This window comes from Ovis aries, chromosome 16, assembly GCF_016772045.2.
Source record: "Ovis aries strain OAR_USU_Benz2616 breed Rambouillet chromosome 16, ARS-UI_Ramb_v3.0, whole genome shotgun sequence".
NCBI lineage: Eukaryota > Metazoa > Chordata > Mammalia > Artiodactyla > Bovidae > Ovis > Ovis aries.
In genome coordinates this window covers 71,759,055-71,786,761 of record NC_056069.1, presented here as the reverse complement: position 1 = coordinate 71,786,761, position 27,707 = coordinate 71,759,055, and the positions used below count along the sequence as shown (strand labels likewise).

At 57.1% G+C, this 27,707-nt stretch overlaps 1 protein-coding gene across 4 annotated transcripts in view; it reads left to right on the top strand.

The window, feature by feature from the left end:
* Positions 1-27,707, top strand: part of AHRR (aryl hydrocarbon receptor repressor) — an 85,934-nt gene that overhangs the window by 26,620 nt on the left and 31,607 nt on the right. For all 4 annotated transcript variants that reach the window (XM_042234003.2, XM_042234002.2, XM_042234001.2 and 1 more), the window contains exon 4: positions 13,806-13,921. In XM_042234003.2, coding sequence (XP_042089937.1) covers positions 13,806-13,921 — 116 coding nt within the window. The remainder of the gene's footprint in view (positions 1-13,805; positions 13,922-27,707) is intronic.

Below are 27,707 nucleotides of genomic sequence, written 5' to 3'. Positions count from 1 at the left end.
AAGGCTGTATATTGTCCCCCTGCTTATTTAACTTATATGCAGAGTACATCATGAGAAACACTGGACTGGAAGAAGCACAAGCTGGAATCAAGATTGCCAGGAGAAATATCAATAACCTCACATATGCAGATGACATCACCCTTATGGCAGAAAGTGAAGAGAAACTAAAGAGCCTCTTGATGAAAGTGAAAGAGGAGAGTGAAAAAGTTGGCTTAAAGCTCAACATTCAGAAAACGAAGATCATGGCATCCGGTCCCATCACTTCATGGGAAATAAGTGGGGAAACATTGGAAACAGTGTCAGACTTTATTTCTGGGGGTTCCAAAATCACTGGAGATGGTGATTGCAGCCATGAAATTAAAAGACGCTTATTCCTTGGAAGAAAAGTTATGACCAACCTAGATAGCATATTCAAAAGCAGAGGCATTACTTTTCCAACAAAGGTCCATCTAGTCAAGGTTATGGTTTTTCCTGTGGTCATGTATGGATGCGAGAGTTGGACTGTGAAGAAAGCTGAATGCCGAGGAATTGATGCGTTTGAACTGTGGTGTTGGAGAAGACTCTTGAGGGTCCCTTGGACTGCGGGGAGATCCAACCAGTCCATTCTGAAGGAGATCAGCCCTGGGATTTCTTTGAAAGGAATGATGCTAAAGCTGAAACTCCAGTACTTTGGCCAGCTCATACGAAGAGTTGACTCATTGGAAAAGACCCTGATGCTGGGAGGGATTGGGGGCAGGAGGAGAAGGGGACGACCGAGGATGAGATGGCTGGATGGCATCACGGACTCGATGGACATGAGTCTGAGTGAACTCCGGGAGATGGTGATGGACAGGGAGGCCTGGCATGTTGTGATTCATGGGGTCGCAAAGAGTCGGACACGACTGAGCGACTGAACTGAACTGAACTGAGGAAATAAGGATTGTTAGAGTGAATATCTCTGTTTACAAAAGGCACAGAAAGGTTGAAAGTCAAAGGATGGGAAAAGATACAGTGGAAAAACACTAACTGAAATACATTTGGTAAAGCTATATTAATGTCAAAAAATTGATTTCAGGGTGAAAAATATTACTGGAAATCATGAGAGCCTATCATTTAAAAGTCATTAAGATTTTGTTTTATCAAGCAAAGAGAATAATTTTAAATTTGTGTGCTTTTAATAACATCACCTCAAAAGTATGAAACCAATATTGACAGAACTATAAGGAAAAATACATGAATTCATCATCAGAGAGAAAGATTTTAGATAGTTCTCTCGGTACTTGATAGATCAGAGAAATAAAAATCAGTAACAATTAAAGAAGATTTGAGCAGTGCACAAAAGGGTTAATCCTGGACAGACATAACACTGTACTCTGAAACTGACGCTCACGCCTTTTCAAGCCCACTTGTAACGTGTAAATATTCTGAAAATACGCGTGCATGCTCAGTTGCTCAGTCGCGTCCAGCTCTTTGCCACTGTATGGACTGCAGCCCACCAGGCTCCTCTGTCCATGGGATTCTCCAGGCAAGAATCCTGGGGTGGGTCACCATGCCCTCCTCCAGGGGATCTTCCCGACCAGGGATAGAACCCGTGTCTCCTGCACTGCAGGCGATTCTTTACCCACTGAGCCACAGGGGAAGCCTGTATTGAAAATATATTGGTCAATAAAGCAAGTCACAGTAAATTTCAAAAGACAAAATCATGAAGAATGCATGGTGAGCCCTCGAGCCAGTTAAGCTGGAAATCTGCAGAAAAGATGGCTTGAAAGCCTTACGTTTGGAAATAAACACATTTGTAATAACATGGATCAAAGCAGGAAACACAGCAGAGCTGAGGGGTGTGTGCAGGTCAGAGTGTGTGTGTGCTCCGCTGTGCTGGACTCTTGGTGACCTCGTGGGCTGCACACCACCAGGCTCCTCTGTCCATCAACGTGTGTGGCTGCAGCTAATGCAATTCTCAGAAATAAACCAACTTGAGGGTCTAATGTGAAAGAAGAAGGGCTGAAATTAACAAGCTGAGCATTCAGTGCTGCTGAAAAAAGAGTGAAATAAATAAAAAACAGTCATAGGAAATAATAAAGCATAGGGTACTTGTGAAATAGAAAGGTAACATGTAATAGAATTCCTTTAAAATGATAAAACAGTAAAGATCTGGTAAGATTGATCAAGGAAAAATAGCAAATAGTATTAGGAAGTAAAAGGAACATTGTATAGCATATTATATATAAAGCATGATGATATATGCTATAGATATTTACAAGATGGCTTGAAATTATTAGGAACAAGTTTATGCTAGTAGATTTAAAAATATAGTAAATGCTTAGAAATATAGCTTATTAAAATTGACTCAAGAAAAAATAAAACACCCAAATAGTCATATGGCTATTTGAATGAGTGGTTAAAATCTTCCCACAGAGAAAAATCTAGGCCTAGACAGTTTGTTTTTTTTTTTTTTTTTTTTTTGGCCTAGACAGTTTTAAAGCAATTTCTACTACATGTCAAAGGAAAAATAAGTCCACCCTATATTGAGCCCATGGTACAGAATTGTAACGGAGGTTCTGATGTGAGCTCACATTATGCGCACAGACACACAGACACACACACACACACACGAGTGTGCCTGCGCACGTGTGCCCGCCTATGCGTGTTCGAGCTCTGCCTGCTGAAGGGGCCACTCCAGTACAGGGGACACAGCTGGCCTTCAGACCTCAGTTTCCAGACACAGTTCACCACTGAAAGGGACTCATGCCTTCTGGCCTCTGCCCAGAGCGGGAGCAGAGAAAGGACAGAGAAAGGATGAGCCTAGATCGTCCATGCTGGACAGCAGGGCTGTGTTCAGAGCACGAGGGGACATACCCCTGGGACCCAGGCCTCCTGAGGGGACATACCCCCAGACCCAGGCTTTCTGAGGGGCACCCGGGCCTCCTGAGGGGGCTCCCAGGATGTGGGCCTCCTGAGGGGCTCCCCAGGACCCAGGCCTCCTGAAGCGTCTCCTCTGGCCACATCGGGACAGTCTCAGCATTAAGATGAACGAGGGTGGAGACAGATGATAATCCAGCAAATGAGATGGGATTCTCTAAATCCGCATGGATATAAGTAAGTGAACAACGAAACAGACACCATGGTTCCTGACCAAACTGCCAGGAGAGAGAGCTCTAGGCGGGTGACTTTTGAGTGGAGGTGAATTATAAGATGCCCAGTTGGTAACTGCTATAGGAATGATTCAGGCTGGAAATGTCAGTGGATGCTAAAATTGGTGAAAGTGAGAAATGGAATGTTTGAGTCTTGAAAAACAAAGTATTAATTAGCTACAAAGAGGGAAGCCCTACAGTGGGGAATGCCAGCACACACTGTCCCCGTGACCAAACGTGGCCTCACCAGTCCCGGAAGAAACTGACCCCGTGAGCCAGGCCGCAGAGGGTGTGAGGACACTTCTTAGTTTCGTGATGTTCCCGCTGCACATGCTGAGGACTCAGCAACAAACGGGACCTCAGGGCAGCCTGCAGAGCAGCTTGTCCCATCTTGAGTCGAGAAGGACCAGGGGCATCTGGATGGAGAGTAGCTCATGCCTGGCTGAGAGGATGCTCTGGGCAGTCGGTGAAGTCCCGGGGTGGAGGGGGTGTCTCTGGGCAGAGGACAGTGGGTGTCGTTCTTACAACATCTCTGCAAGCTTGATATTGTCTCAAAACGCAAACAAGAAGGAATAGAGAAAACTGTGGACCTGGGAGATTGCTGAGGGTATGAGTCAAGGGGAGAAGCTGGAGGAGGAGCAGCGGAGAGGGTGGGGCAGAGGCGGGCAGGAGCTGGTGCTCCTAGAGCTCGCCTCGAATTTTTAGGGGAAGGAACCAGTCCTTTTGCAAGGGAAGAGTGTGCTCTGAGCAGCAGGGTTTCTTGCAGCCACGTTACCACCAGCGGTTCCACAGGCTGAGCCACGGGCCCCTGAGGGGACAAGTGCTGGGAGGGAGTGGAGGGGGCTTCTGGGGGCATCTGGCCCAGCTCACCTGCAGCCGCTTCATGACCAGGCGCTGGGGTCTCCCTTCTCCAAGCGTTTGCTCAGAGCCGCCTCTGGAGGCCTCCTCCAGCCACACTGGGACCTTCCATGCTGGGCTGTGTCCCCAGATGGGGGTGGAGACTGACCCAGCCATGGAAGGCCCCATGGGCAGAGACCTCCCCACACCCCCTGCCCAATCAGCCCTGCCTGTGGGTGGCGAGCCGGGCAGGACTCTGGTGGAAGTGACCCCTGGAGTCACTGGCGGTGACCGACGGGCTCCAGGAGGGGTGACGCGCAAGTTCTGTACTTGGAGGCTTCTTTGTAGCTTTACTCACAAACTCATCCTGTGCACACGCATCAGGCTCTGTGACGGCCGGGCTGGCCGCTCCTCCAGACCCAGCCTGTCCTTGGCTGGAGCTGCCCCGAGGACAGTCTGCCCCTTCCAGCCCCTTCGACCTGGAGTCCCTGGCTTGGTGTCATGGTAGATGAGCAGGCGCTGGAACAGCAGCAGCAGGGAGGGTGGGGCAGGGGCGGCAGGAGCTGGTGCTCCTAGCGCTCGCCTCGAGCCCGCAGGGGAAGGGGCCAGTCCTTGCGCGAGGGCAGCGCGTGCTCTGCGCATCCTCTCTGTCTGCCTGTGAGTTGCAGCAGTGGCATCTGCCTTGTGTCCTGTGGGCTCTTTGACTGTGGTGAAGGGCTCTCTAGTGGTGGTGATTGGCCTTGGCCTGCGACGGCTTGTGGTGGGGCTTGGGTCCCCGGCCAGAGAGAGGCCAAGTCGTGTCAGACCAGCGGTCAGTGACCGGGCCTCTGGCCCTCAGCTTTGCGGAAAAGGATCCCCACGAAGACGGAAGGTACTGAAGCAGGGGAAGAGCACGGTGCGCGTGAACAGACGCAGGGGCGGGCTCAGAGAGCGTCTCTCGCTGCGCCCTCGTGGCAGTCTGAATTACTTTTATGGGGCATTTCTTCTGGGTTTCCTTTGGCCAATCATTTTGATTTCCCTGGTTTCCAGTCCACATTTGATGTATCTCAGGATCCTCCCCTGTGTTTGCATGCGTCCCTTAGCCAAGATGGATTTTACAAGGGATATGGGTAGAGAACATCCCTTGACATAGCTCCCCCTTTGACCCCCAAGGAGCCTTTACATGCGTATGTGGTTGGGGAGGTCTCCTGACTTCTGGGACGAGGTGTGTGTGGTCTGGGCAGGGCCCAGCCTCCTGTCTTAGCTGTCCTGCCGCCCTCATTTCGGAGCTCCGGTCCACGGGGAATGACTGCAATTGCTTTACCCCGCGGGGTGGCATCTCCTCCTGCCTCAGTGGTGGGGGGGGTTTGTTTGCCCCCCAGCTTGTGAGGTCTTGGTTCCCCCACTAGGGATGGGACCCTCATCCCCCACATTGAACGGTGGGCTCTTAACCCCTCGACCGTGAGGCAGGTCCCCCGTCCTGCTTATCTTGACAGCATGCAGTTACTCATGGAATAAGTACCTGACTTTATAGCACTGTCTCTTTTCCTTTTGGTTTTGTCTGCTTTTCTGAAACGTTTCTTGAGCCCTGGGCTTCAGACTGTTGGAACTCAGTGAGAAACCCAAATGGTTGACCTCTTCTACCACGAAGAGTGTGTGGAACAAAAACGCATGTGAATAGAATCCCCTTTTCTTTTTCTTCCAAGAGCTCCTTTTGGTTGTCTTTTTTCCTTTTTCTCTTTAAATTTATGGATTTAGTTTAACTGGAGGATAATTACTTTACAATATTGTGATGTTTTTGCCACGTGCTAAGTCACACAGTCGTGTCTGACTCTTTGTGACCTAGGGACTGTAGCCCACCAGGCTCCTCTGTCCATGGGATTTTCCAGGCAAGAATACTGGAGTGGCCCTCCTCCACAGGGTCTTCCCGACCCAGGGAGCAAGCCCGTATCTCCGGCATTGCAGGCAGGTTCTTTACCGACTGGGCCCCTGGGAAGCCGTACATCACTATGAATCAGTCAGAAGCGTACATGTGTCCCCTCCATCCTGAGCCACCCCCAACCCCTCCAGGTTGTCCCGGAGCACTGGCTTTGGGTGCCCCGCTTCAAGCATCAAACTCAAACCGGTCGCCTACTTTACATATGGTAATATGCATGTTTCAGTGCTATTCTCTCGAATATCCCCCTCTCCTGCTTCCACTGAGTCCAAAAGTCTGTTCTTTATGTTTGGGTCTCCTTTGCTGCCCTGCACGTAGAGTCGCTGGTACCATCTTTCTAGATTCCACGTACATGCATCAATATCTGGTATTTGTCCTTCCCTTTCTGCTCACTTCACTCTGTTTAATAGGCTCTAGATCCGTCCACCTCATCAGAACTGTCTCAAATGCATTCCTTTTTTACAGCTGAGTAATACTCCACTGTGTGTGTGAACGACAGCCTCCTCATCCGTTCATCTGCTGATGGACATCTAGGCAGCTTCCGTGTCCTGGCTATTGTAAACAGTGCTGCGATGAACACTGGGGTACACGTGTCTCTTTCAATTCTGGTTTCCTCGGGGTATCTGACCAGTAGTGGGGCTGCTGAATCGTATGGTAGTTTTATTCCCAGTTTTTTTAAGACTCTCCATACTGTTCTCTATGGTGACTGTATCAGTTTGCGTTCCCACCAACAGTGTAGGATGGTTCCCTTTTCTCCAGCATTTATTATTTGTAAACTTTCTGAGGATGGCCGTTCTGACTGGTGTGAGATGAAACCTCATTGCAGTTTTGATTTGCATGTCTCTGATAATGAGCGATGCTAAGCATCTTCTCATGTTTATTGGCCATCTGTATGTCTTGTTTGGAGAAGTGTCTGTTTACGGCTTCTGCCCATTTTTTGATTGGGTTGTTCATTTTTCTGGCATTGAGCTGCATGAGCTGCTTGTACATTTTGGAGATTAATCCTTTGTCAGTTGCTTCATTTGCTATTCTTCTGAGGGCTGTCTTTTCACCTTGCTTATAGTTTCCTTTGCTGTGCGAAAGCTATATATGAGGAGATAACAGTCGAGGAGATAATAGTTGAAAACTTCCCTAAAATGCTTGCGTCTTGCACTGCAGCATGGGGATTAAGGAGAGAGCACAGTTCCTCTGCAGGACTTGCAGCCCTGGGCTCCTGCCCGCTGGACCCCAGAAAGCCAGTGAAGAGGGGTGGGCTGGGCACCTGTGGAGGTGGGGGCTCTGCTTTCCTGGTGCCGTTGGAGCCAGATTGAGCTGTGAAACCTCTGGGGCTTCCCTGGTCATTGTGGAAAACAGGGACACTCTTTCTGTGGAAAACCCACAAGCTGATGCGGTCTGAGTCCTGGGGTGGACTCTTGTTTTCCAAACATGAGCACGTCTCTTCACGCGCACGATGCTTCTTCTCCCTAACTGAGCTTGGGGCTCTGAATGCAGTTTGCGTCCCTCCTCCACACCTGCCTAACTGTGGGGCTCGAAAGGACACGCACCCACGCCCCGATCCCCTCCCTCGGGGCTAAGAGGAGAGCTGGTCCAGCCCCGGCCACGTATGCCCACGTGCTTCCGGTCACCTTTCCTGGGCTGGGCGGGCAGACTCTGGCACGACAGCACATAGCCCTGCGAGCACGTCTGTTCTCGGCAGCGTAGGTGCAGGAAACCGCTGCCCCTCTGTGGGCCCCTCTGCTGTCGAGTCGCAGGACGGCACTTGCTGCCAGCCTGTGTGATTCACGGTCATCCTCCAACGGCAAGACAAGGAGTTTATCTTTTATTTCTTGAAAAGCGAGGCGTGGGCGAGAGTTTGAATGTCTAAAAACTGAGGTGCTCCATGAATTTGATGCCAGAGTTGTGGCGGGGTCTGCAGGCATGCTGGGGTGGGAGCTCGGGTCAGAGTGGGGCCCCGCATTCTCCATCTGCCCCCCAGGCTTGGCCACTGGTTCCCCCGGCAGGTGCACTGCACTGCCTGGGACCCACACGTGCCCTTGGACTCGTGGGGCCTCTGGACCCCTGAGCGGTGTCCCCAGGATCACCCAGAGGGGCTGGTGGTGGGGGCAGGGGCGAACGAAGCCAGTTAACCTCCCAATCTCTCAGGAAGGTTGGTTCTCCAGGTCCTGGGCCCCTGTCTCAAGGAGGGCATGCGGTCCCTGTAGGAAGTTGCAGGGTGCCCACCGGAGGGTCGAGTTTGCCTGATTCCTGGGCTTGGTCTCAGCTGTTGACAGGGAACAGCCAAGAGCTGCCACCACAGACGTGGCTGCGGTCACTCCTGTCTCAGCTCTCCTGCTGTGACAGACACGCAGACATCACCATTCAGTCCTGCAGGCCGGAGTTCCGAGGTCAGGGTGCCCCATGGCTGGGCTCTGGTGAGGACTGAATTCTGAACTGTCCTCACCCGGGAAGGGGTGAGGTGCCCCCAGGGTCTGCTAAAGGACACTCATCCTGCTCGTGGGGCTCCTCTCATGGCCCAGAGCCCCTCCCAACACCGTGACCTCAGGGGACAGGAATGTGGGCACACAGGCGTCCGTGTGGAGGCCTGTGCCGAGTTGGTGGCAGCAAGACACGGAACTTCAGGGTGCCGCTGCCCAGGCCCCTCTCGAAGCCCCTCAAGCGAGTGGCGTGCTGGACCCCCAGCAGCCCACCTGCACCTCAGGGGGCGCCGAGGTCCCCGGACAGCTGCTCTGAGCCTGTGTTCCTCCGCAGAGCAGGCCCTGAAGTGCATCTGGGCTGGAAGCGTGCAGGAGTGGGGGGCAGGCCTGCTCCTTGGGGTCCCGGGGGCTCCAAGCTCTCTGCCTCCCTCCACGCTGACCTCCCTCCGCAGCATGGAGAGAGCTGGGCTGCGCTGTGGTCACAGCAGCTGCCTCCAGAGGGACACATGGCCGAGCGTGAAGGCGGCCCTGGGCGCACAGGCCGGGGTGGTGAGCTACTGGACCAGGGCTGGAGGGTCGGAGCCAGGCTGTGTGTGCGGTGACCTGACCACTCCAGGAGCTGCCGCTCATCGGAGCTGAGGCCCGGCCCAGCTTCCTGGGGTACCCCGGCTCCTCTCTCGTCACCCTGGTGGTGGAACTCCTGCACCTCGAGCCCAGACAGTCCCCTCCACCCCACATTCCCTGTGTCCATAATCTGGACTCACCTGCCCTGTCCCTGGGGAGCTGTCTGGGAGCAAGGTGGCTTCTGGGCATCATGCACTTCCAGAGGCAGAAACGGGGCATCTCTGGGTTTTTCCTCCACCAGAGACACTTGGCAACTCTCAGTGGCCAGACCCGAGCACAGGACCCTGAGCAGCGACAGGTGGGGCTGGGTCCTTGGGGCACGTGGCTCGGCCCAGAGTGGCAGCTGCCCTGAGTCTCCTCTGTGTGAAGGACAGTGAAGGAGCTGAGGTATGGCAGGGCTGAGCCCCCAAGGGCAGTGGCCTCTCCAGCCTCCCCCCTAGGCTGGGTGCAGCCCAGCCCACACAGGGACGCCCGCTGTCTGCAGATAATCACACACATCTTCTCTTCTCCAGGCAAGGCGCTCAGGGATGTGCTTGGACATTCGGTCGTGGCCAGCTCTTTGCGACCCTCTGGCTACAGGCTGCTAGGCTCCATGGGGGTTTTCGGCAAAAATCCTGGAGTGGGTTGCCATTTCCTCCAGGGATCTTCCCCAGCCAGAGACCAACGCCGTCTCCTGTGCCTCCTGCGTTGCAGGCAGATTGTGCACCGCTGAGCTGTTAGGGAAGCCTCTCAGGGATGCAGGGAGGCAGTGGAGTGAGGGAAGCTGGTTCCAGTTGGTTCTGGGACCACTGGTGGACGGGCCAGACAGGGCAGTGAGAACCTCTGCTATGGCCAGAGCTCTGGGGCCTGTGGAGGGGAGGGAACCCAGGGCCTCCAGCTGAGTCCTGGGGTGCAGGCAGTCTCAGGGCTCAGGCTGAGCTGTGCCAGCCTCAGGGAGTCCGTGCGTTCCTGGGATGGGGCAGCCCTGACTGGCCTCCTCTTCTGCCTGCAGGCCCTCAGCTGTGTCTGCAGACGGTTCAGAAGGTGATCCCAGGCTCTGCCCTGGGCCAGGATGGCTTCTGTGGGGCTGGGGGTCTTGGCGGCCCCTCCCACCACCCCTCGGAGAGCAGGCTGTGGGGAGGAGGCCGCCTGCCTGCTGGGTGGGCCGGGTGGGTCGTCAGTGCTAGCTGGAACCTGCATCACGTGGCTTGGCCCTCTTTGGGGACAATGCAGGGCCAGCTGGGGGAGGACAGCGGCTCAGCGGGGGCACGAGGCCCTTAGACGCGCTGGCTCGCATTTCTGGCTGGACCCCAGGGGGTTCCTAGAACCCTGGGCCGTGGGGCACCCCCGCCAAGACCTTCCTTGCGGAGCCCAGAGGCCACAGCAACTCCTCTCCAACTTCTACAAACTTCCCCCTGGACCACCCACCCCACATACACCTGCTCTCCGCTAGCTCTTCTCCCGGGCCTGTTACCAGGGGCAACCAGGAGCAGGAGACAGGGGAGCATGGTGGTGGGCTCACCCTGTGTCTAAGAGGAGGCCTGGCGGGGAGGGCGCCAGCAGTGGGGCTGAGGGCTGTCTGCGGAGACCCTGCCTGCAGCCTTGGCCTCCTCTGTGGGCGCCACTCAGACGGAGCTGGGCTCAGTCCCAGGTCATCGTGGGTGAGACCCTCCCCCCACTGCCCGCCATGGCAGGGAGGGAGAGAGGCCGGCCCTGGAGAGAGATGCTGAGATGAAAGAGCAGACCCAGATGCTGGCCGCAGGGCCACGGGGAGTGCGGGCTGTTCCTACCCCCCGCCGCACCCCTGGGGGTGCTCCCCACCCCCCTGGGGGTGCTCCCCACTCTCTCTGTCCCTGCTGCCCCATTGCTGTACCATCCCCCCCATTAAGAGCACTGGCACCCCCAGCCCTCCAGGCCCTGGCTCTGACCCCCACCCACACCAGAGTTTGCTGCCCTGGCAACTTCCGGCCCCCTGACCTGGGGGGCTGTGCCTCAGAGGGGTTTTTGGAAGGCCGCGCTCCCCCGCCCCCGCCCTGGCGGGGCCTCCAGGACAGCCTCGGAATCGCATTTGGCTTCTTCCAGTCTCGCCGCAGGCCTGGGGGTGGGGCGCGCGGGCGGCCCTGCTCGCACGCGAGGCTCTGGCCGCGGGCCAGGCGGCTGTCACTGCGGCGCTGACGCCCCATCGCGTGACAGCGGCCCGCGGAGGCCCTGCCGGGCGTGCCCCGCGGAATGTGGCTGCGGAGGCGGGAAGCGGGGGTGCCCGCTGGGGGCGCACGCGATGCTGCCGTGCTGTCGGGGGGCAGGAGGGGGGGAAGTAGGAAGGGGACCCCACTTCTGCCTCCAGAAGCGACCTCTGCTCCCTGCGGCCGCCTGTGTCGGCTCTGGCCCCTGCAAGCCTGTGTTCTGGAGTTGGGGGGCTTAGGGTCCCCAGCAGGGGTCAGCGAATCCCCCGTTTGGTGATGTCACCGCCTGGGGATGTCCCAACCTCCAGCTGCCGGCAGCAGCACCCCCACTCGGGGCTGCAGGGCTGAGAAGCAGAAGAGCCCGGAAGCTGACTCCAAACCTCCCCTTCCCCTTGGGGAGGGGCGGGGGACACCCCCACAGTGCGCTTTGCGGTTGGTCAGTTGGGAGGCCTTGCTGGTCTGGGTACTGGAGAGGAGGGCCCTGCTGGGTGGGGGAGTGGGGTCCTGCCTCCCCCACCCACGCCCCCCGCTCCTGGCCTCAGACCACCTGGGAGATGTGGCCTCTGGGTGGGCTGTTGGGCTGGACCCTCTGGGAAGCCCGCAGAAGGGGTGGGAGTGGGCCTGGGCCCCAGCCTGCTCCCTCCTGGGTCTTTCTCAGCCTCAGAGCCGGGCTGTGTGGTCCTCAGTCAGAGGCGGGAGGCACCTGGGCCCCAGGAGGTTTCTGTGGACCCCAGCACGGCTCCGGTCTCACGAAGCCTCTGCTCAGGGAGGGCTGGCTCCAGGAGTCTTGGGCACTCACCTTTCAGCTTTCTGAGCAGAGAGGCACACACAAGGGATCAAGTGTTAGCGCCTCTGGCTTCTGAGCTCAGAGCTTTTTTGGTGCCTTGAAAACCAGCAACCAAGAGGGGGGTTCAGCTGCTGGAGGGAGAGAGAACCTTCCCTTTCGTGGGGCAGGGAGGCTGGCTGTCTGTGTCTCTGCCCGGGGCCCCGGTGCACTGTCCTGTTTCCCAGAACTCAGCACCTTCTGCTGAGGAAACGGGTTCGTATCTCGTTCCATTTACTGTGGGAGAGGGAGGGGATGGAGCACAGCTTCCGAGGAGGAGGGAGGGGTTGGAGCACAGCTTCCGAGGAGGAGGGATGGAGAGGCCACGGCAGGGCCACCGAGGGGACCGCGTGGGTGGGGCTGAGGGCCTCCAGAGGAGCCCTTTCTCCCTGTGGACACCCTCAGTCTGGACCAGGGGCGTGGAAGAGGGGTCAGCTTGGCTGCTGCCTGTGTGTCCCTGTGTGTGTGTGTCTGCGTGTGTCTGCGTGTGTCTGTGTCCCTCTGTGTGTCTGTGTGTGTCTCTCTGTGCATGTGCGTGACTGTGTGTGTCTCTTTGTATGTGTCTGTGTGTGTCCTTGTGTGTGTGTCTGTGTGTCCCCTTGCGTGTGTGCGTGACTATATATGTCTCTGCGTGTCTGTTTCTGTGTGTGTCTGTATGTGTGTCTGTGTGTCTGTGTGTGTGTGTCTTACTGTGCCTGTATGTGTCTGTTTCTGTATGTGTGTCTCTGCATGTGTGTCTGTGTGTGTCTCTGTGTGTCTGTGTGTCTGTATATCTGTGTATGTGTCTGTTTCTGTGTGTGTCTGTGTCTATATGTGTGTCTGTGTGTCTGTTTCTGTGTGTGTCTGTGTGTGTCTGTGTGTGTGTCTGTGTGTCTCTGTGTGTATGTGCATGCGTCTATGTGTTTGTATGTCTGTGTGTGTGTCTGTGTGTCTCTGTGTGTATGTGCATGCGTCTATGTGTTTGTATGTCTGTGTGTGTGTCTGTGTGTCTCTGTCTGTGTGTGTCTCTGTGTGTGTCTGTTTCTTTATGTGTCTATGTGTGTGTGTGTGTGTGTGTGAATGTATGTGTGAGGGGTCTCTGTTTGCACTGGTCCCCATCCAACCTGGAGGGCACACTGGGGGCCTGGGACCCTGCATTTCTGACCAGCTCCTGGGGGAGCCCATGGCCCCTGGCGGGAGTGTCCAGCACGACTTCTGGTTTGGGAAGAAATGTTGGGGAGCTCTGCGGTATGCTTGTATTTTACCCCAACACCAGATGAGGCAGTGATGGCCTGCAGGGCCCTTGGTGGCACTAACACCCCCCAAATCAGGGGAAATGAAAGCGCAGCCCTGGAGGCCTCCATGGAGGCGTCAGCGCCAGGCCCGGCTCCTGGCCGGGACCCTCATAATTCCAGGAGCTGATGACGGAGCATGGAGTTCAGGGCTAGGATGTGGACGTCTGTCTGTCTGAGCGCGTCACCTCAAGTGCAGATGAGGCCAGAGCGGGGGAGGGGCGGCAGGGGGCTCTGGCAGGGGTGGGGGTCCACGGGGCACTGGCTGCTCCAGTCTGGGTCAGGCCGGGGCTCTGGGACGGAGGGACGGGAGGGGGTGTGCGGGGCTCCAGGCTACTGGTTCCCTCGAACAGTGGTGTCCAGCTTGGGGACCTGCCCAGGCTTGGGTCTTAAGAGGGGAGCTTTGGGACCCCTGAAGGGCTGCTGAAGCGGGGAAGGTGGTTAAGAGGCTCACTGGGGGAGGCGGAGAACAGGGTGGGGTGAGGTCCTTGGGGTGTGGCCAGCTGAGAAGCCCCGTCCCTGAATGTCCCCCACCAGCTGCCCGGTGCTGCCCTGGGTACCCGGGAGGAGAGCAGACCTGGGCCGGCGTGCCTGCGGAGGGTGGGAGCCGGGGACGCAGGAAGAGCGTGACTGACCGTGCCCCCCTCAGCCCTGCAGGAGAGGTGCCCAAGGCAGCTGGTGGCTGCTGCCCCGTCGCCAGGAGACCGGGGTCCACGCAGAGGGTCTGCAGGCTCAGCCGTGCTGGAGGGAAGGCTGCTGCTGGAGGTGAGCCCCCAACCCCGCACCCCTGGGTCTCCTGGCCGCATTGCGGCATCAGTCGTGACCGTTCACAGCCACCAGGAAGCTCAGTCTCAGGAGGGCTTGGTTGCAGGTGGGCTCCAGGACCTCTGCACAGCACACACGGGTGACCCCCAGGCCCGTGGGCTTCAGATGGGAACCTCGCTTTCCCTTCTGCATTTTTTGGTTTTACTTGTCAATGCAAGAACCTAATAAAATGCCAAGTGGGCTCTTCCCCTCAGACTGAGGGCAGAAAATCATGCGCTGTGAGTCCCGGGCTGACCCCGTTGTTGACCTGCACACCAGACGTCACGGGCAGGGCAGGCCTTCTCACCAGAGCCGGGCCTGCCGGGCGGTTCTGAACAGCTTTTCCTGACAAGATAAAGGGAGGTGGGGCTCCCCGGGTGGGATCAGTCACTGCTCACAGGGCGAGAGTGCTGCGATGTCCACCAGAGGTGCAGGCTGTCCCTCCCCGCAGGGTTGGGGTGCAGGGAGCAGCCCGCAGCAGGCTACCCCGTAAGTGGCGGCCGTGGTGGCCTTGCAGCCAGGCTGCCCTGGCTGTCCTCCCATGCCCATGTGTCCCCTGCGTGTCTGCCCGCGGGCCCAGAGCTGAGCCTCTGGTTCTGGGCCCCCAGCGTTGTTTGGCGGGCAGTTCTGACCCCAGATGAAGTCAGCCCTCCGTGGCCCCCAGTTCAGCATGTCTGTTAGGTGACGGGATGGAGGGCAGGTGCTGCTCAGGTGGGAGAAGTCGGCCCGCCTCTGAGAGCGGCTTGATCCCTGCAGGTGGCTGGTCTGCAGCCCAGGCTGCTCCACGGCCTGCATCCCCCTCCCCGCCGGTCATGCTGGGCGTGAGAGTACTCCCGGCTTGTGCCTGCTCAGGTCCCCCGCCTGCCAGGCCAGCGCCCCCTCGGGGTCTGAGTGTTGCGCGGGGACACGCAGTGACCTTGGCAGTGGCCACAGGGCCTTCCTTCCCCCGTGGCCCCGACAACTCCTCCCCCTGCGGCTTCCTCCGCGAGGAAGGGGGGCCCAGGAGACACCTTTTCATCTCAGCCAGGCTCCTGCCTCAGCGCTCTGTTAGAGGTGTGGACGAGGAAGAGAGGGTAGCCGACTGGCTCCTCGGGGTCTGCCTTCCGGCCCTGCCCTGCCTGTGTCTGCTCAGCGGCCCCCCGCCCCCGATCAGGCCCCCGACGGCCCGCGTCACCCTGCACCTTGCTGTGCAGGCCACGCAGCCCCCACCACCCCCGCCCCACAGCCCCCGGGCCTCGGCCCTGCCAAGGGGTGTGGATGCTTGGAGGCCCTAGGAGCTTACAGACCGTCTCTTTCCTAAAGAGGTGAAAGCATGTGAGGACAGATGGGGTTCTCACAGGCGACAGGGTTTGCATTTGATTCACAGGGTGCTGGGGCCTCCAACCCCAGGGCCCCATGGAGCAGAGAGCAGGCCCAAGAGCGGCGTGCTTTGAGAAATGTTGTGCTTTCGGAAGTGGAAACGTTCCCGTATTCATTACTTATCGGGTTTGTAGGAAGCAAATCTTAAATGTTATTTTTCCTTTGAAGCTGCTTTCTTCTGTTAGTACTAGTGAACGTGGAGAATGTCCTGCCAGCCTGGATTTCATTCTCGCCAGATGATAGCTGGCATCACTCTTTCCCTGTTCATGTTCAAGATTAAAATGACATCTTAACCATAAAATCGTGTTTAAACTTTCGCTCTGCACTGTAAACACGGAAGCCAGCGCACACAGCCCGCTGTCCCGGTTAGAGTGCTGGGCACCGTCCCGCACCGGGGCTACCGCCCAGGACCGCACTCCCCCGGTGTCTCTGGGCTGTCCTGCCTCCACGGGGGAGAGAGTCCTGGGCCTCTGTGCTTTCGGCCGTGTCGTGGGCCTTGGGCCACCCCCACCGAGGAGGGTGTCTCCTGTCTGACTGAAGACACCCTGACCCCTTGACCTGGCTGGAGATGAGGTGTCCTGGGCTGCACGGGACTTTTCTGAACAGTGTTCTTTCTGGCGGTTAGGGCGAGAGCACTGAGCAAGTCCTCCCCTGAGGCTTCCCTCCTGCTCTCCGTTTGCAGCCAGACCCCCACCTGCCCCGGCGCCGCATCCCGCGCCTGTGTCCGAGCGGCCGGCACCTGCGGTGCTGGTGTCTCATTGCACCGGCGCTCCCAGCCGCTGAGGCCTCCAGATTGTTTCCAGGCTGTGCGGACTGCGAGTAGAGCTGTGATGAGCGTTCACGCACAGGTTCCTCTGCACACAGGTTTTCCTTTGCTTCAGATGATGGGCGTGTGTGTGCTTAACCTTGCAAGAGGCGGCCACGCTGCTTGCCTGGGCGGCTGTGCTGGTGCGTCCCCGCCACAGGGACGGAGCTCTAAGCTGCTCCAAGTCCCTGGTTTGCACGGTGTACCCAGCTGTTTTAGGAGTTGGGCCCATGTGGCTTTAATTTGTGTTTCCCTCATGACTGATAACGCTGAGCGTCTTTCCGTGTGTCTCTGCCATCCACAGACCCTCTTCGTACGCTGTCTGCTCAAGCCTTTGTCCATTAAGCAAAGACTCTTGACTGCTGCGTTCTGAGCTCAGGCAAGCATCCCAGCAAGCCCCCCTGCGCGCAGGTTACGCAGCGTTTGCTCCCAGCCTGCCTTGTCTTCTCAGTCTTTTTCTTTTGTTTTGTTGTGTTTTGTTGGGTTTTTTTTTTTTCTGTCTTTGCATTCTTGACAGGGTCTTTCAGAGTGAAAGTATTAACTTTGACAAAATTCAGTCTGTCCATCTTTAACAATAGGCCGTGACTTTGATGTCAGATCTAAGAACTCTTCACTTACCGCAAGGTTACAAAGGTCGCTCTTGTATGCCTGAGTCCAGTGTTGCATGCTGCTGCCTTTAGCTCTAAGTTTTACACTCAAGTCTGGGATCTATTTTCAGTAAACTTTAGGGTAAGGTAGGAGACATAGGGCAAGGTTTCTTTATTTTTGCATATGAATTCTAGTTTTTTCAGAACCATTTATTCAAAAGCTGATCCTTTCACCATTGATCCTTTCACCCTTTATACCTTCAGAAAAAAATCAGCTGGTCATGTTTCTGAGTCTGTTTCCAGACTCTCACCCGGCTCGTCGATTGCATGTCTAACCTTCCACAGATAAGCACCTTGCTGTCTTAACTACCACGTTGGTGCCGTTGTTGAGCGGCTCGGTTGTGTCCGGCTCTTTGCCACCCCGCGGACTGCGGCTCAGCAGACTCCCCTGTCCTTCGCCGTCTCCTGGAGCTGGCTCAGACTCCGCCCGCTGAGTCGGCGACGCCGTCCAGCCGGCTCAGCCGTCTCCCCTTCTGCCTTCAGTCTTCCCCAGCTTCAGGGTCTTTCCTGATGGCTCAGCTCTTCACATCAGGTGGCCAGAGTGTTGGGGTTTCAGCTTTAGCATCAGTCCTTCCAAGGAATATTTAGGGTTGATTTTCTTTATAATTACTGGTTTGATCTCCTTGTTGTCCAAAGGACTCTTAAGAGTCTTCTCCAATGCCACAGTTCAAAAGCATCAATTCTTCAGTGCTCAGCCCTTATGATCCAACTCTCACATCCATACATGACGACCGGAAAAACCATAGCTTAGACTAGGTGGGCCTTTGTTGGCAAAGTAATGTGTCTGCTTTTTCTTACGCTCATTTTGCTTTTTATAGATGTCTTAGCTTGAGAAATTTCCCACTATTCCTTCATTTCTGAGAATTCTTATTATTAATGGATATTAAAAGTTTTGTTAGGTGCTTTTTCTGCATCTGTTGAGATCATGGTTTTTCGTCCTGAGTCTTTTCATATTTAATACTGTGAATTACATTAATTGGTTTTCAAATGCTTCCTCAACCTTGCATGCCCGGGATAGACCTTATTAATGTATCGCTGGATTCAGTCTTGCTAATATTTTGGAGATGTTGCGTTTATGCCCATGAGAGCTACTTGGCTGTTCTCTCTTGATGTCTTTGTGGCGGCATGCCGATGCAGGCTTCATAGCATTGGGTGGGAGTGTTCCCTTTTCTTTTCCCTGAAAGAGTTGGTGTAGAATTAATGTTATCCCTCCTCAAGTGATGATAGAATTCGCCAGAGAAAACAACTGATCTGGGGATTTTCTTTAGATTTTCTTTAGTTTAAATCGTAGAAGATTAAACTGTGAGTGCGTTTTCCTTCATTAATAAAGGACTGTTTACATTATCTATTGCGGTGTGAATCTGAGTAGTTTGCGTCTTTCAGGGAGCTGGTCTGCTCCAGCCACATTGCTGATCCGTGAGCGCAGCGCTGTCCACGGCTTTCTCATGTTGCCCTTTTAACGTCTGTGGGTTCTGCGGCTATGTCTCATTTTTTGTTTCATTGGTAATTTGTGTTTTTCTTTTTCTTAGTCACTTGGGCTAGAAGTATATTCACTTTATTGATTTTTTTCAAAGACACACAGCTATTAGTTTCACTGATTGTTGCTATGGGCTGGATACTGTGTCCTCCTGACCCCCACCAAAATTAATAAAATTCAGATTCACGCTAGACTGGAGACCTCCCTCCAGTGTGGCGGTGTTCGGAGGTGAGGTGGTCATGAACCAGGTTGGTGCGCTTGTAAGAAGCCCTGCCCCTCCCTCCCGAAGGACAGGTCTGTCTGAGCCCGACTGCTGGTCCTGGGTGAGGTGTCCGCAGCGCATCAGCCACGTCAGGCCATCCGGTGACGCTGACGACGTCTGCGTCCTCGCTGGTGCGCCGTCTGCTCTCACCTGAAAGGCGCCTCTAGCGCGGCTGCGGACCCCTCGCTTCTCTTCTGAGTTCTGTCAGTTTTGCTCTGGGTTTTGCAGACTCACTCAGGGTTACGTTTTCTTCTTGAGTTGACCTTTCTGTCGTTGTCATCAGGCGCCTCTTTATCGCAGTCTTCCTGGGGTCTGCTTTGTCTGAGGAACCGAATACAGTCGCGCCAGCTTTTGTCTAGTCAATGTTCCTGGGCATACCTTGCTTCATCTTTTCGTCTTAACCCATTTGTATTATTGCATTTAATGTATTGATGGTATATTTTGGGGCCTTTTTTTGGCTTTGTTTTTCTGAGTCCTGTCCAACAGCATCGTCTTTTTAATTGGTGTATTTAGGGCATTTATATTGCAGTAATCGTCGACATTATTGGATTTCAGTCTACCATTTCACAATTTTTCTATATTTGTTTCTTTTCTACCTTCCTTTTGATTTCCATTTCAGTTTATCTGCTGACCTTTGCTGCTTAGCTTTGACATGCTTGGGCCTGGGTGTATGCTGGTTTATTAGATCGTCCCATCTCGGGTTTGCTGAGCTTTCTGAGGGCTTCCCAGGTGGAGCTGGTGGTAAAGAACCTGCTGGCCATTGCAGCAGACGAAAGAGACTCCCGTACGATCCCTGGGTCTGGAAGATGCCCTGGAGCAGGGGCGTGGCTACCCACTCCAGTATTCTTGTCTGGAGAATCCCACGGACAGGGCTTCACAGTCCATAGGGTCGCAAAGAGTCAGACACAACGGAAGCAACTTAGCACGCATGAAGAGCTACCTGAGCCTATGAATTCATGTCTTTCGCCAAATCTGGGAAGTTTCCAGCCATAGTCTTCCAATAGTTTCTATTGCCCCGGTCTCTCTCACTTCAGAAGCCCCACTGCCCAGCTGTTAGCCTTTCTCATCCTGTGCACAGGGACTGAGGCCCCCCTCACTTTCCCCTGCATTTTCTCTCTCAGGCTGGTCGCTTCCTATTGAGACTTCACTGGCTCTTCTCTGTCACCTCCATCCTGCTCTTCAGCCCATCCAGTGAAATTTTTACTTCATGTGCTTTATTTCTCACCTGAAACTCTCAGTTTCTTCATGGTGTCTGTTTGTCGTCTGAGATGCCGCGTCTTTCCCGGCGCTTTCCTTTCTGAGCGCTTCTCTTCTCTCCTGGAGGAGGCTGGCCGTTCTGCGTCCCTCCCTGACCACCGGTCGTCGGCCTCTGCTTCCTGTCTCCTGAGTGTGACCCGCACATTCTGGGTCTATGTATGTGCAGTAATTGTGGCTGTGCGGCTGGCTGAGTGAGGCGCGGGTTCCTGACCTGTTCTCAGAGCCTGTGAACTTGTTACTTTACACAAAACTAGAGGCAGGACTAAAGGCGTGGACATTCAAGCTTCCCCGCGGGGCTCGCAGCGCTGAGGCTGCACAGGGGCCCGCGCCCGCTCCTCGAGTCCGGCACGCTCAGGGTTTGTGGGTCTCTGGGAAGAGGCTGATGGAGCCAAACCCAGGAACCACGAGAAAGCAGCTGCATGGAGACGGCCGTGCGGAGAGGAGCAGGCGCACAGAGAGGCCACGCGGCCCTCGGGCTCCTCAGACACGGGGGCACGTGCCCATGCAAGGCCAGCTGGAGACCCTAACAGCGCTCAAAACTTACAGGCATGGGAGCAAAACCTGGAAATCCGTGGAAGGGTCCAGAGTTTGAGTCCTCCCGCACGTAACTGAGGAACAGGCGGAGAAAAACAGGAAAGTTGGGGAAGTTACCAGGCCCCGGGGACCTGTGTACTCAGAGCTCCAGAAAGATCAGAGGGGAGGAAATGGTCAAGGAAGCGACCCAGAAGATTCCCAGAACCCAGGACTGAGTTTCCGGCCCAAAGGCCCCGTGGGTGACCAGTACAGAGAATGAGAAGGACCAAGTGTTTCAGTTCAGTTCAGCTCAGTCACTCAGTCATGTCCCATCCCATGGACTGCAGCGCACCAGCCCGCCCTGTCCATCACCAACTCCTGGAGCTTGCTCAAACTCCGTCCAACGAGTTGGTGATGCCATCCAACCATCTCATCCTCTCTCGTCCCCTTCTCCTCCAGCCTTCAGTCTTTCCCAACATCAGCGTCTTTTCAAATGAGGCAGTTCTTTGCATCAGGTGGCCAGTGTATTGGAATCAGGTATTGATCAAACCAGTCCATCCTAAAGGAAATTAGTCCTGAATGTTCACTGGAAGGACTGACGCTAAAGCTGAAGCTCCAATACCAAGCTTTCACCTCTGTGAAACTCCACACCCAGCCCAAGAGGGTTGGCTCTGAGACAAGGAGGCGAAGTCGGGAAGGCCACGGGGAGGTGCCTGAGGGGAGGGGGCACCTGCCTGCCTTGGAGGGGTGGGGGCGCTCCTGGGCCTCCCAGTTCCACTTTCTCCACGTGAAGCAGGCCATGACCAAGTGGCAGGTGGGGACCTGGAGCCCGGGGCCCACCAAGAGGTGGGGAGAAGGTGGTGGGCCGCTCGCTGTGGGAGTGCGGGGGTAAGACATCGCCCAGCGGTCACTGAGGACAGCGCATCCCCCCCACCCCCGCTGAGAAGCGTCCGGAGCACCGAGCAGCTCAGGTTCTGGCAGAGCCGTGATGCAGCTCCATCGAGCAGAAGCGAGCTGTGGTGGTGGGGCAGGGGGCGGGGGCACGCGGACACCTGAAACCCTGGGAAGCCGGGTGCAGCCACTCAGGGAGCTGCGAGTAAGCCGCTCCGCTGCCCCGGCTCCGGGCGGCCGCCGGAGCAGGAAGCCCTCAGACTCTGCGCTTTTACTCTGCCCTTCGTCCCTCTGGGTGTCCGTCAGATGCTCAGGTTGCCCCGCTCTCCAGCATCCGGCAGCTGGGACGGCCCCTTGCTGTCATCGCCAGGCTCCTGCTCTCGCTAACTGGCCTTGCCCGTGCACCATGGGCCCTGGCTGGGGGTCTAGCCTCTTTATCCTCCGTGTAATACTCTTGCTGAGGGCTAATTTCTGCCCTTGTATTTTGTAATTTCTATTGACTGTGCTTTCCTGGGTTTCTTGTCCTTCTCTCTAGCTCCCCATTCAGGCTGTGCTTTCTCGTGCTAAAGGGGCCGCGCGCTCCGCTTCAGTTCTTGGGGACCACCTGGTGGCCCCGCATGGACACAGTGACTGTCCAGAAGTTGGATGGCACAGGCTCTGCCACGGTCCTCAGTTCTCCAGGCCCCTCTGAGGTTCCGCACGCGGGCCCCTTCTCCACAGCCCCCGAGCGCTTCCCCGTGGGGCTCCTGTGAAATCTTTCTGCGTCTCACCCGTGCTTCCGCACTTGGATCACGACTTGGGCAAGCATAGACTTCTAGGTTCGAAGGTTTTCCCTCGACCGTCGTCGGTCCTGTCCGACGCTTTGCAGCCCCGTCCGCCGCCAGGCTCTGAGACCTCCTCTCTGCGGCAGGTCCGCTCTAGCTCTGTCTGGAGCTTTTGTGAGCCTGTCTTTGGCCCTGATACTCTTGAATTTCACTGTGATATGTCTCTCGTCTTGTTTTTCCTGCTTGGTGCTCTGAGTTCTTTCCATCTGAGGTCTTTCTTCTTCAGTTTGGATGCTTTGCCCGTGTCCCTCCCAGACTGGTTCCCCCTCTGGAGCCCCACGCCCGGGCCCGGGGCGGTGCTCCCACCCGCAGCTCTTTCTCCTGTGCTGTCTGCTGTCCTCCTCTGCTGCCCCAGGGCCAGCCCTCCAGGCCGCGCACATCACGCGGGCCTCCGTGGCCTCCGTCTGTGCTCTGGATGACCGCTCCGTCCTGCCCGGCCCTGCAACCCCGTGGAGGGTAGCCCACCAGTCTCCTCCTCCTCCCTACGCTTCCTTACCGAGTAAGTGGTTCCCCTTGATTTGCTCACACTGCTTCTTATTCCATTTCGCTATGTCTACCTCCTTAAATCTGTCTGTTAAGCTCATGCTCGTCTGATCCTCTGCTCTGTGCTGCCCCACCCGCTGGCATTCCCCAGGCTGTGTCCTGGCGCATGTGTGCTGGGGTCTGGAGGGTCGGGGGCGCGTGGGCCGGGTGGACTTGCCTCCTTGGTGCCGGTCTCCTCTAGGAAGGGCTGGCCTAGGGTGTGCGCGGGGTGGGAGGGGTGAGTGCCTGGGGGTGCGGCTCAGCTGTGCCCTACGGCTCTGCTTCCCTTATCCCACCAGGCAACGCAGGGCCCAGCAGAGGAGGAAGGGCTCTCGCTTCTATTCTCTGTTCCCCCCGAATGCCTGCCCTGGGCTCGGGCCGCAGCCTTCCTCATCCCGACCCAGACAGCCCTGGGCCCCCACTAGGATAAGGGGGGTGACTGCGGGGGGCGCGGAGCCTGTGCAGACACAGAAGCCTGAACCTTGCTGCAGGGCAGGAAGGCACAGGGCCGCTGGGTTGTGCTGCGTTTCTGCCTTTGAGGCCGCAGCAGCGTCCTTGGGTTAAAGCGGTCAAGATCCTCTGGAGAGGGGTGGCAAACGGGCCGGCGTGCTGATTCCCGAGTGAGGGGGTTTTGCTGTTCCTGCTGCTGGCCCTGGGCCCAGGTAGGTGACTCACGCGACCCCGTGGCACCCATGGGCCTCAAGGAAGCGCCGTGAGAGGGCCTTGCGTGTCTGGAAGGCCCGAGGACCACGCTCACTCAGCAGGCTGTTGACCCGTGCCAACCGAGCTGGCGCAGTTTCTGGAAAAGCCAGCACAATTCCCGGGAAGTTCTCAGGAACCACAAGAGACGTGCCGAGAACCAGAGTGCAGACTCTCTCACCTTCAGGCTGTTGCTCTCCTAGAGAAAGACCTAGAAGCCCCTTTGCCTGGCTGGGCTAAGTGAGCGGGGGCCAGGAGTGCCCGCTCCTGGTGGGCGTGTCTGAGGGCTCCCTGCTGCAGGCCCCTCCACTCGGCGCTGGGCCCACGGGTCTTCTAGGGACAGGGGCACGAAACCCCAGAGCCCGCACAGTGGGTCGCAGAGTCAGCTGGCAGGGGTGGGAGATGGGCGGCCTAGGGCAGGGGTCTCAGGGTCGCCGTCAGAGGGGGGCCAGGCTGCAGGAGGGGGCGTCACACACCCGGGGTCCCGACTGCTGGAGGGTGGTGTTGCCGAGGTCACAGGTGTGCGTCTGAGGCCCGGTGTGGGCGTCCCAGGCCCTCCTACCCCTCGGCTCTGGGGAGAGCGCCTTGATGTCCGCATACCTGCACCCACGTGTTTCCTGGATCCGCTGAGCGGGCTGCTGCGGGGGCCGCTCCATCTCCCACTCTGGTCTCTGTGCTCTGAGAAGTACTGTCCCACCTTCTGCTGTGACCCTGTTGTTCCCAAACTTCTTTGATGTGGCTCTTCTTTCAGGGGCTTGACGGATGTAAGTAAAAGTGTAAATTCCCCGGGGGCTGGCCTTTGGGTGGGCACAGCCCCAAAGGGCAGGCTGCCCCCACTGCCCAGCAGACCCCAGGCCCCACCCCAGGGCCTGTCTGACGTCCACTGAGCGTCCAGGGCGGTCCCGGCCTCAGGCTGTGTCCACCGTGGTGCACGGTAGCGTCCTGTCCATCTAGCAGTCTCCCTGCGGTCAGAAGCCCACAGTTCCCAGCCCCACCCCTGAAGATAGTTCAGCTGTTTGGGGCCTCTCTGTGGCTTTTAGACCTAGAGCTCTGTGCTGTGTGCCTCCTGGCCGTCCACAGTCACTTTAGCTGTCCAGCTTGAGCCCCTGAGCATCCGTAGTCAGCGAGCAGGGCTTCCTGGTCAGCTTACCCCACGGCCACTCAGGCCCTACTCTGCCCTGGGCTCTCCCGGGCTTGGACGTGTGTGCCCCAGGCTCTGCCTTCACTGAGCCCACGGTCATAGGGAGGGTCCCAGTGGGACTTGAGCCGAGGTGAGGATGCAGGCCGGCCCGCTGAAGGACGACCTGCAGGCCAGGCTGCGCCCGCTGCATGACCTCAGGGTCAGCCTCGCCATTCACCGCTGGGCACTGAGACGCTGCGGGCCTGTGGCATCTGCAGGGTTTAATCACTAGGGAAGAGCTCCTGGCTCGCTCTGGGTCACCCTGGGTTCACGGTGGAGCTGCTGAATGTTATGGGGCCTGAGAACCTGCCTGTCCCACAGCCAAGGCTGCGGCCTGGTTTGTTCCATGTGGAGCCTGGGTTCCCCCACCACAGAGCCCAGGTCCACCCACCATGGAGCCTGGGTCGCCCCCCCCCCCGCCCCCGCCGTGGAGCCTGGGTTCCCCCCCGTGGAGCCCGGTTCACCCACCACAGAGCCTGGGTTCACCCTCAGTTTGTTCCACATGGAGCCTGGGTTCCCCCACCGTGGAGCCCAGGTCCACCCACCGTGGAGCCCGGTTTCCCCACCATGGAGCCCAGATTCCCCCACCATGGAACCCAATTCACCCCCGGTTTGTTCCATGTGGAGCCCGGGTTCCCCCACAGCGGAGCTCAGGTTCCCCCACCATGGAGCCCAGGTCCACCCCCTTGGAACCCGGGTCCCCCCCAGCACCATGGAGCCCGGGTTCCCCCACTGCAGAGCCCAGGTTCCCCCACCATGGAGCCCGGTTCACTCCTGGTTTGTTCCTTGTGGAGCCCGGGTTCCCCCACAGCAGAGCCCGGGTCCCCACCAATACCATGGAGCCCAGTTCACCCCTGGTTTGTTCCACATGGAGCCCGGGTTCCCCCACCATGGAGCCCGGTTCACCCCTGGTTTGTTCCACGTGGAGCCCGGGTTCCCCCACCGTGGAGCCCGGGTTCCCCCACCGTGGAGCCCGGGTTCCCCCACCGTGGAGCCCGGGTTCCCCCACCGTGGAGCCCGGGTTCCCCCACCGTGGAGCCCGGGTCCACCCCCTTGGAGCCCGGTTCACCCCCGGTTTGTTCCCCGTGCAGTCTGGGGGCTCACGCCAGCTCCTTCCTGAGGGCCGTGGTGGCAGCACCCTGTGTTGCCGTCGGGCCCGCTTGGCTGGGCTTTCCTGTGTGACAGCTCTTCCACGGGGGCTCTCTCCAGCTCCCAGTGGCGCCCCACCCTCCTGCAGGCCCCCTTGGGCTCTCTGGGGGCATAGGAATGGTCTAGAACCTGGCCACAGGTCTGGAGTGACCCTCGGCTATGAGGCTGAGGCTGGTGGCTCCCACTCGGAGATTTAGAGGGGTGAGTGGGGGCAACCCCTCCACCCCAGGAGCCCAGCAGGATGGACCTGCCTCTCAGACGGAGCATGCCGCTCCTTCAGGGTCATCAGGGGCACCTGTTTATCAATTCCATAAAGTGCTTCTCAGGAGCTAAACCAAGTTTACATTCAGAGAGTCGTCCCAATCTTTAAACAGGCTTTGTTTTCTCTTTAGAAAACACTGCCAACACTTTTGGTAAATCACTCATTCCAGCACAAAACCCCAAGTTCTAATTAACAGGACCAGTATTGATTCTGCCCTTACTCTGTGTGGGTGCTTATTTGAGCTCAGAGACGGTCCCTGCTGTCATCCTTGTTTTTCAGATGAGGAACCTGAGGCCCAGAGGTTAAGTAGTTTGTCCAAGGTCACACAGCTGTTGAAAAAGCAGCCCTTGGTTGAGGTGTGTTTGAAATGGTCACGTCCGCCCAGGGAAGGAAAAGCTATGTCTGCAGCGGCCACATTCTGTGTCCGGTTCTGGGCTCCCCTCCCTCAGGCCGCAGGAGGGCCCAGGGCCAGCCTCACCGTCCAGACACCTGCACTGTCCAGCTGCTCACCTGGAGAGGACGACCTGGGGCCGTGGCTGGCGGAGCAGGGCCGGGATAGCACGGGGCCAGCTCCCAGGGCCCGGGGGTCCGCACCCGCCTCCACCCTCGTGGCTCTGCCCTGGCAGCCCACTGCCTCTTTCAAGAACTGTTTGCAAGCGCTGTCGCTCTCTGAGGCTGGAGCCCGAAGCCAAGTTTACTGTTTGTGGGATCTATAAACAGCCGGCGAGCCGTCCCCTGCAGAAGTGCCTTGCACGCACACGGGCCCCGCGGCAAGGCCCAGCGAGTGATCTGGCTCCAGCAGGCCCAGCGGCCGGTGCCCCGCTCGCGTGACTGGCGGCCCGGCCTGTGGTGTTGCTCCATTGCCATGGCGACAGCTCCCAGGGGAGGGCCCAGCTCCCAGCTTCCCTTCATTCCAGGAGGGGCGAGGAGAGGGGCTGCTGGAACTGTTCCTTTCCCCGCTTCTTTTCCCTCTGCTGTGACCTTGACGAGCAATCTTTGAAGCGCTCGCCGGCTATCTTTTTCTGCCTGTGTTGGAAGACATCAGGGTGTTCAAGGGCTGTCCAGAGGAAGTCCCGCTTGCTCGGCTGTTCGCCCCAATCCCTGCCACGGGGCCGCGGTGGCGTCCGGGGCAGGGCGCGTGGCCGGCCCTGTGGTGGCAGGTGCAGCTCCCGTGACTGGCTGTCACTGAACGTGGACGCGGTTGTTTCTCCTCTTAAAAAAAGCGCAGCCTTCAGCTTGGGGCCAAATTCTTTTCTCCGCTTGAAGAAGTGATCTCATTTTCCATGTACCATATTTAAAAAAACACAAAAGTCTTGCAGGATTAAAAGAGAGAGAGAAAACAAACAAACGTTTGCGATGCATATTTGCCCCGGCCGGTCCCACATGTGCAGCAGTATTTGGCGTGAGGCTTCCAGGCCAGAACGTCGATCTGATATTGAATCCATATGACTCGGCAAACAGCGTTTACGGTCGTTTTTCTTTTTAAAATTTCTGCCTGGTGAGTTAAAATTAAGGTTGTTTTCGGCTGTGACTAATCTCGTAAAATCTTTTTTGAGACAGCATTTGATGCACTCAGACCATGAGCATCTCTTTGGTCTTTGGACTATTATTAGTGGGACGTTGTGAGTCTGGGCTGCCTCTGAGACGGGAAATGCTGTGTGGACAGCTGGTGGCGCCCACTTCGCCCACTCCCGCTGCTGGGGGCAAGTGGGGGTCCCCACGTCTGCAGCTTTTCCAGGGGAGGGGGACGAGGCTCTCAGGCCACCACCACCCAGCCCCGCGTGGCGTCTGGGCTCAGCCACCTGGGCCACGTGGCCACTGGTCAATGAGTCTATAAGAAGGAGGGACAGTAAGCCCGTCGCCACAGTAACGGAGCCGCACCACAAGGCCACCGAAGCCT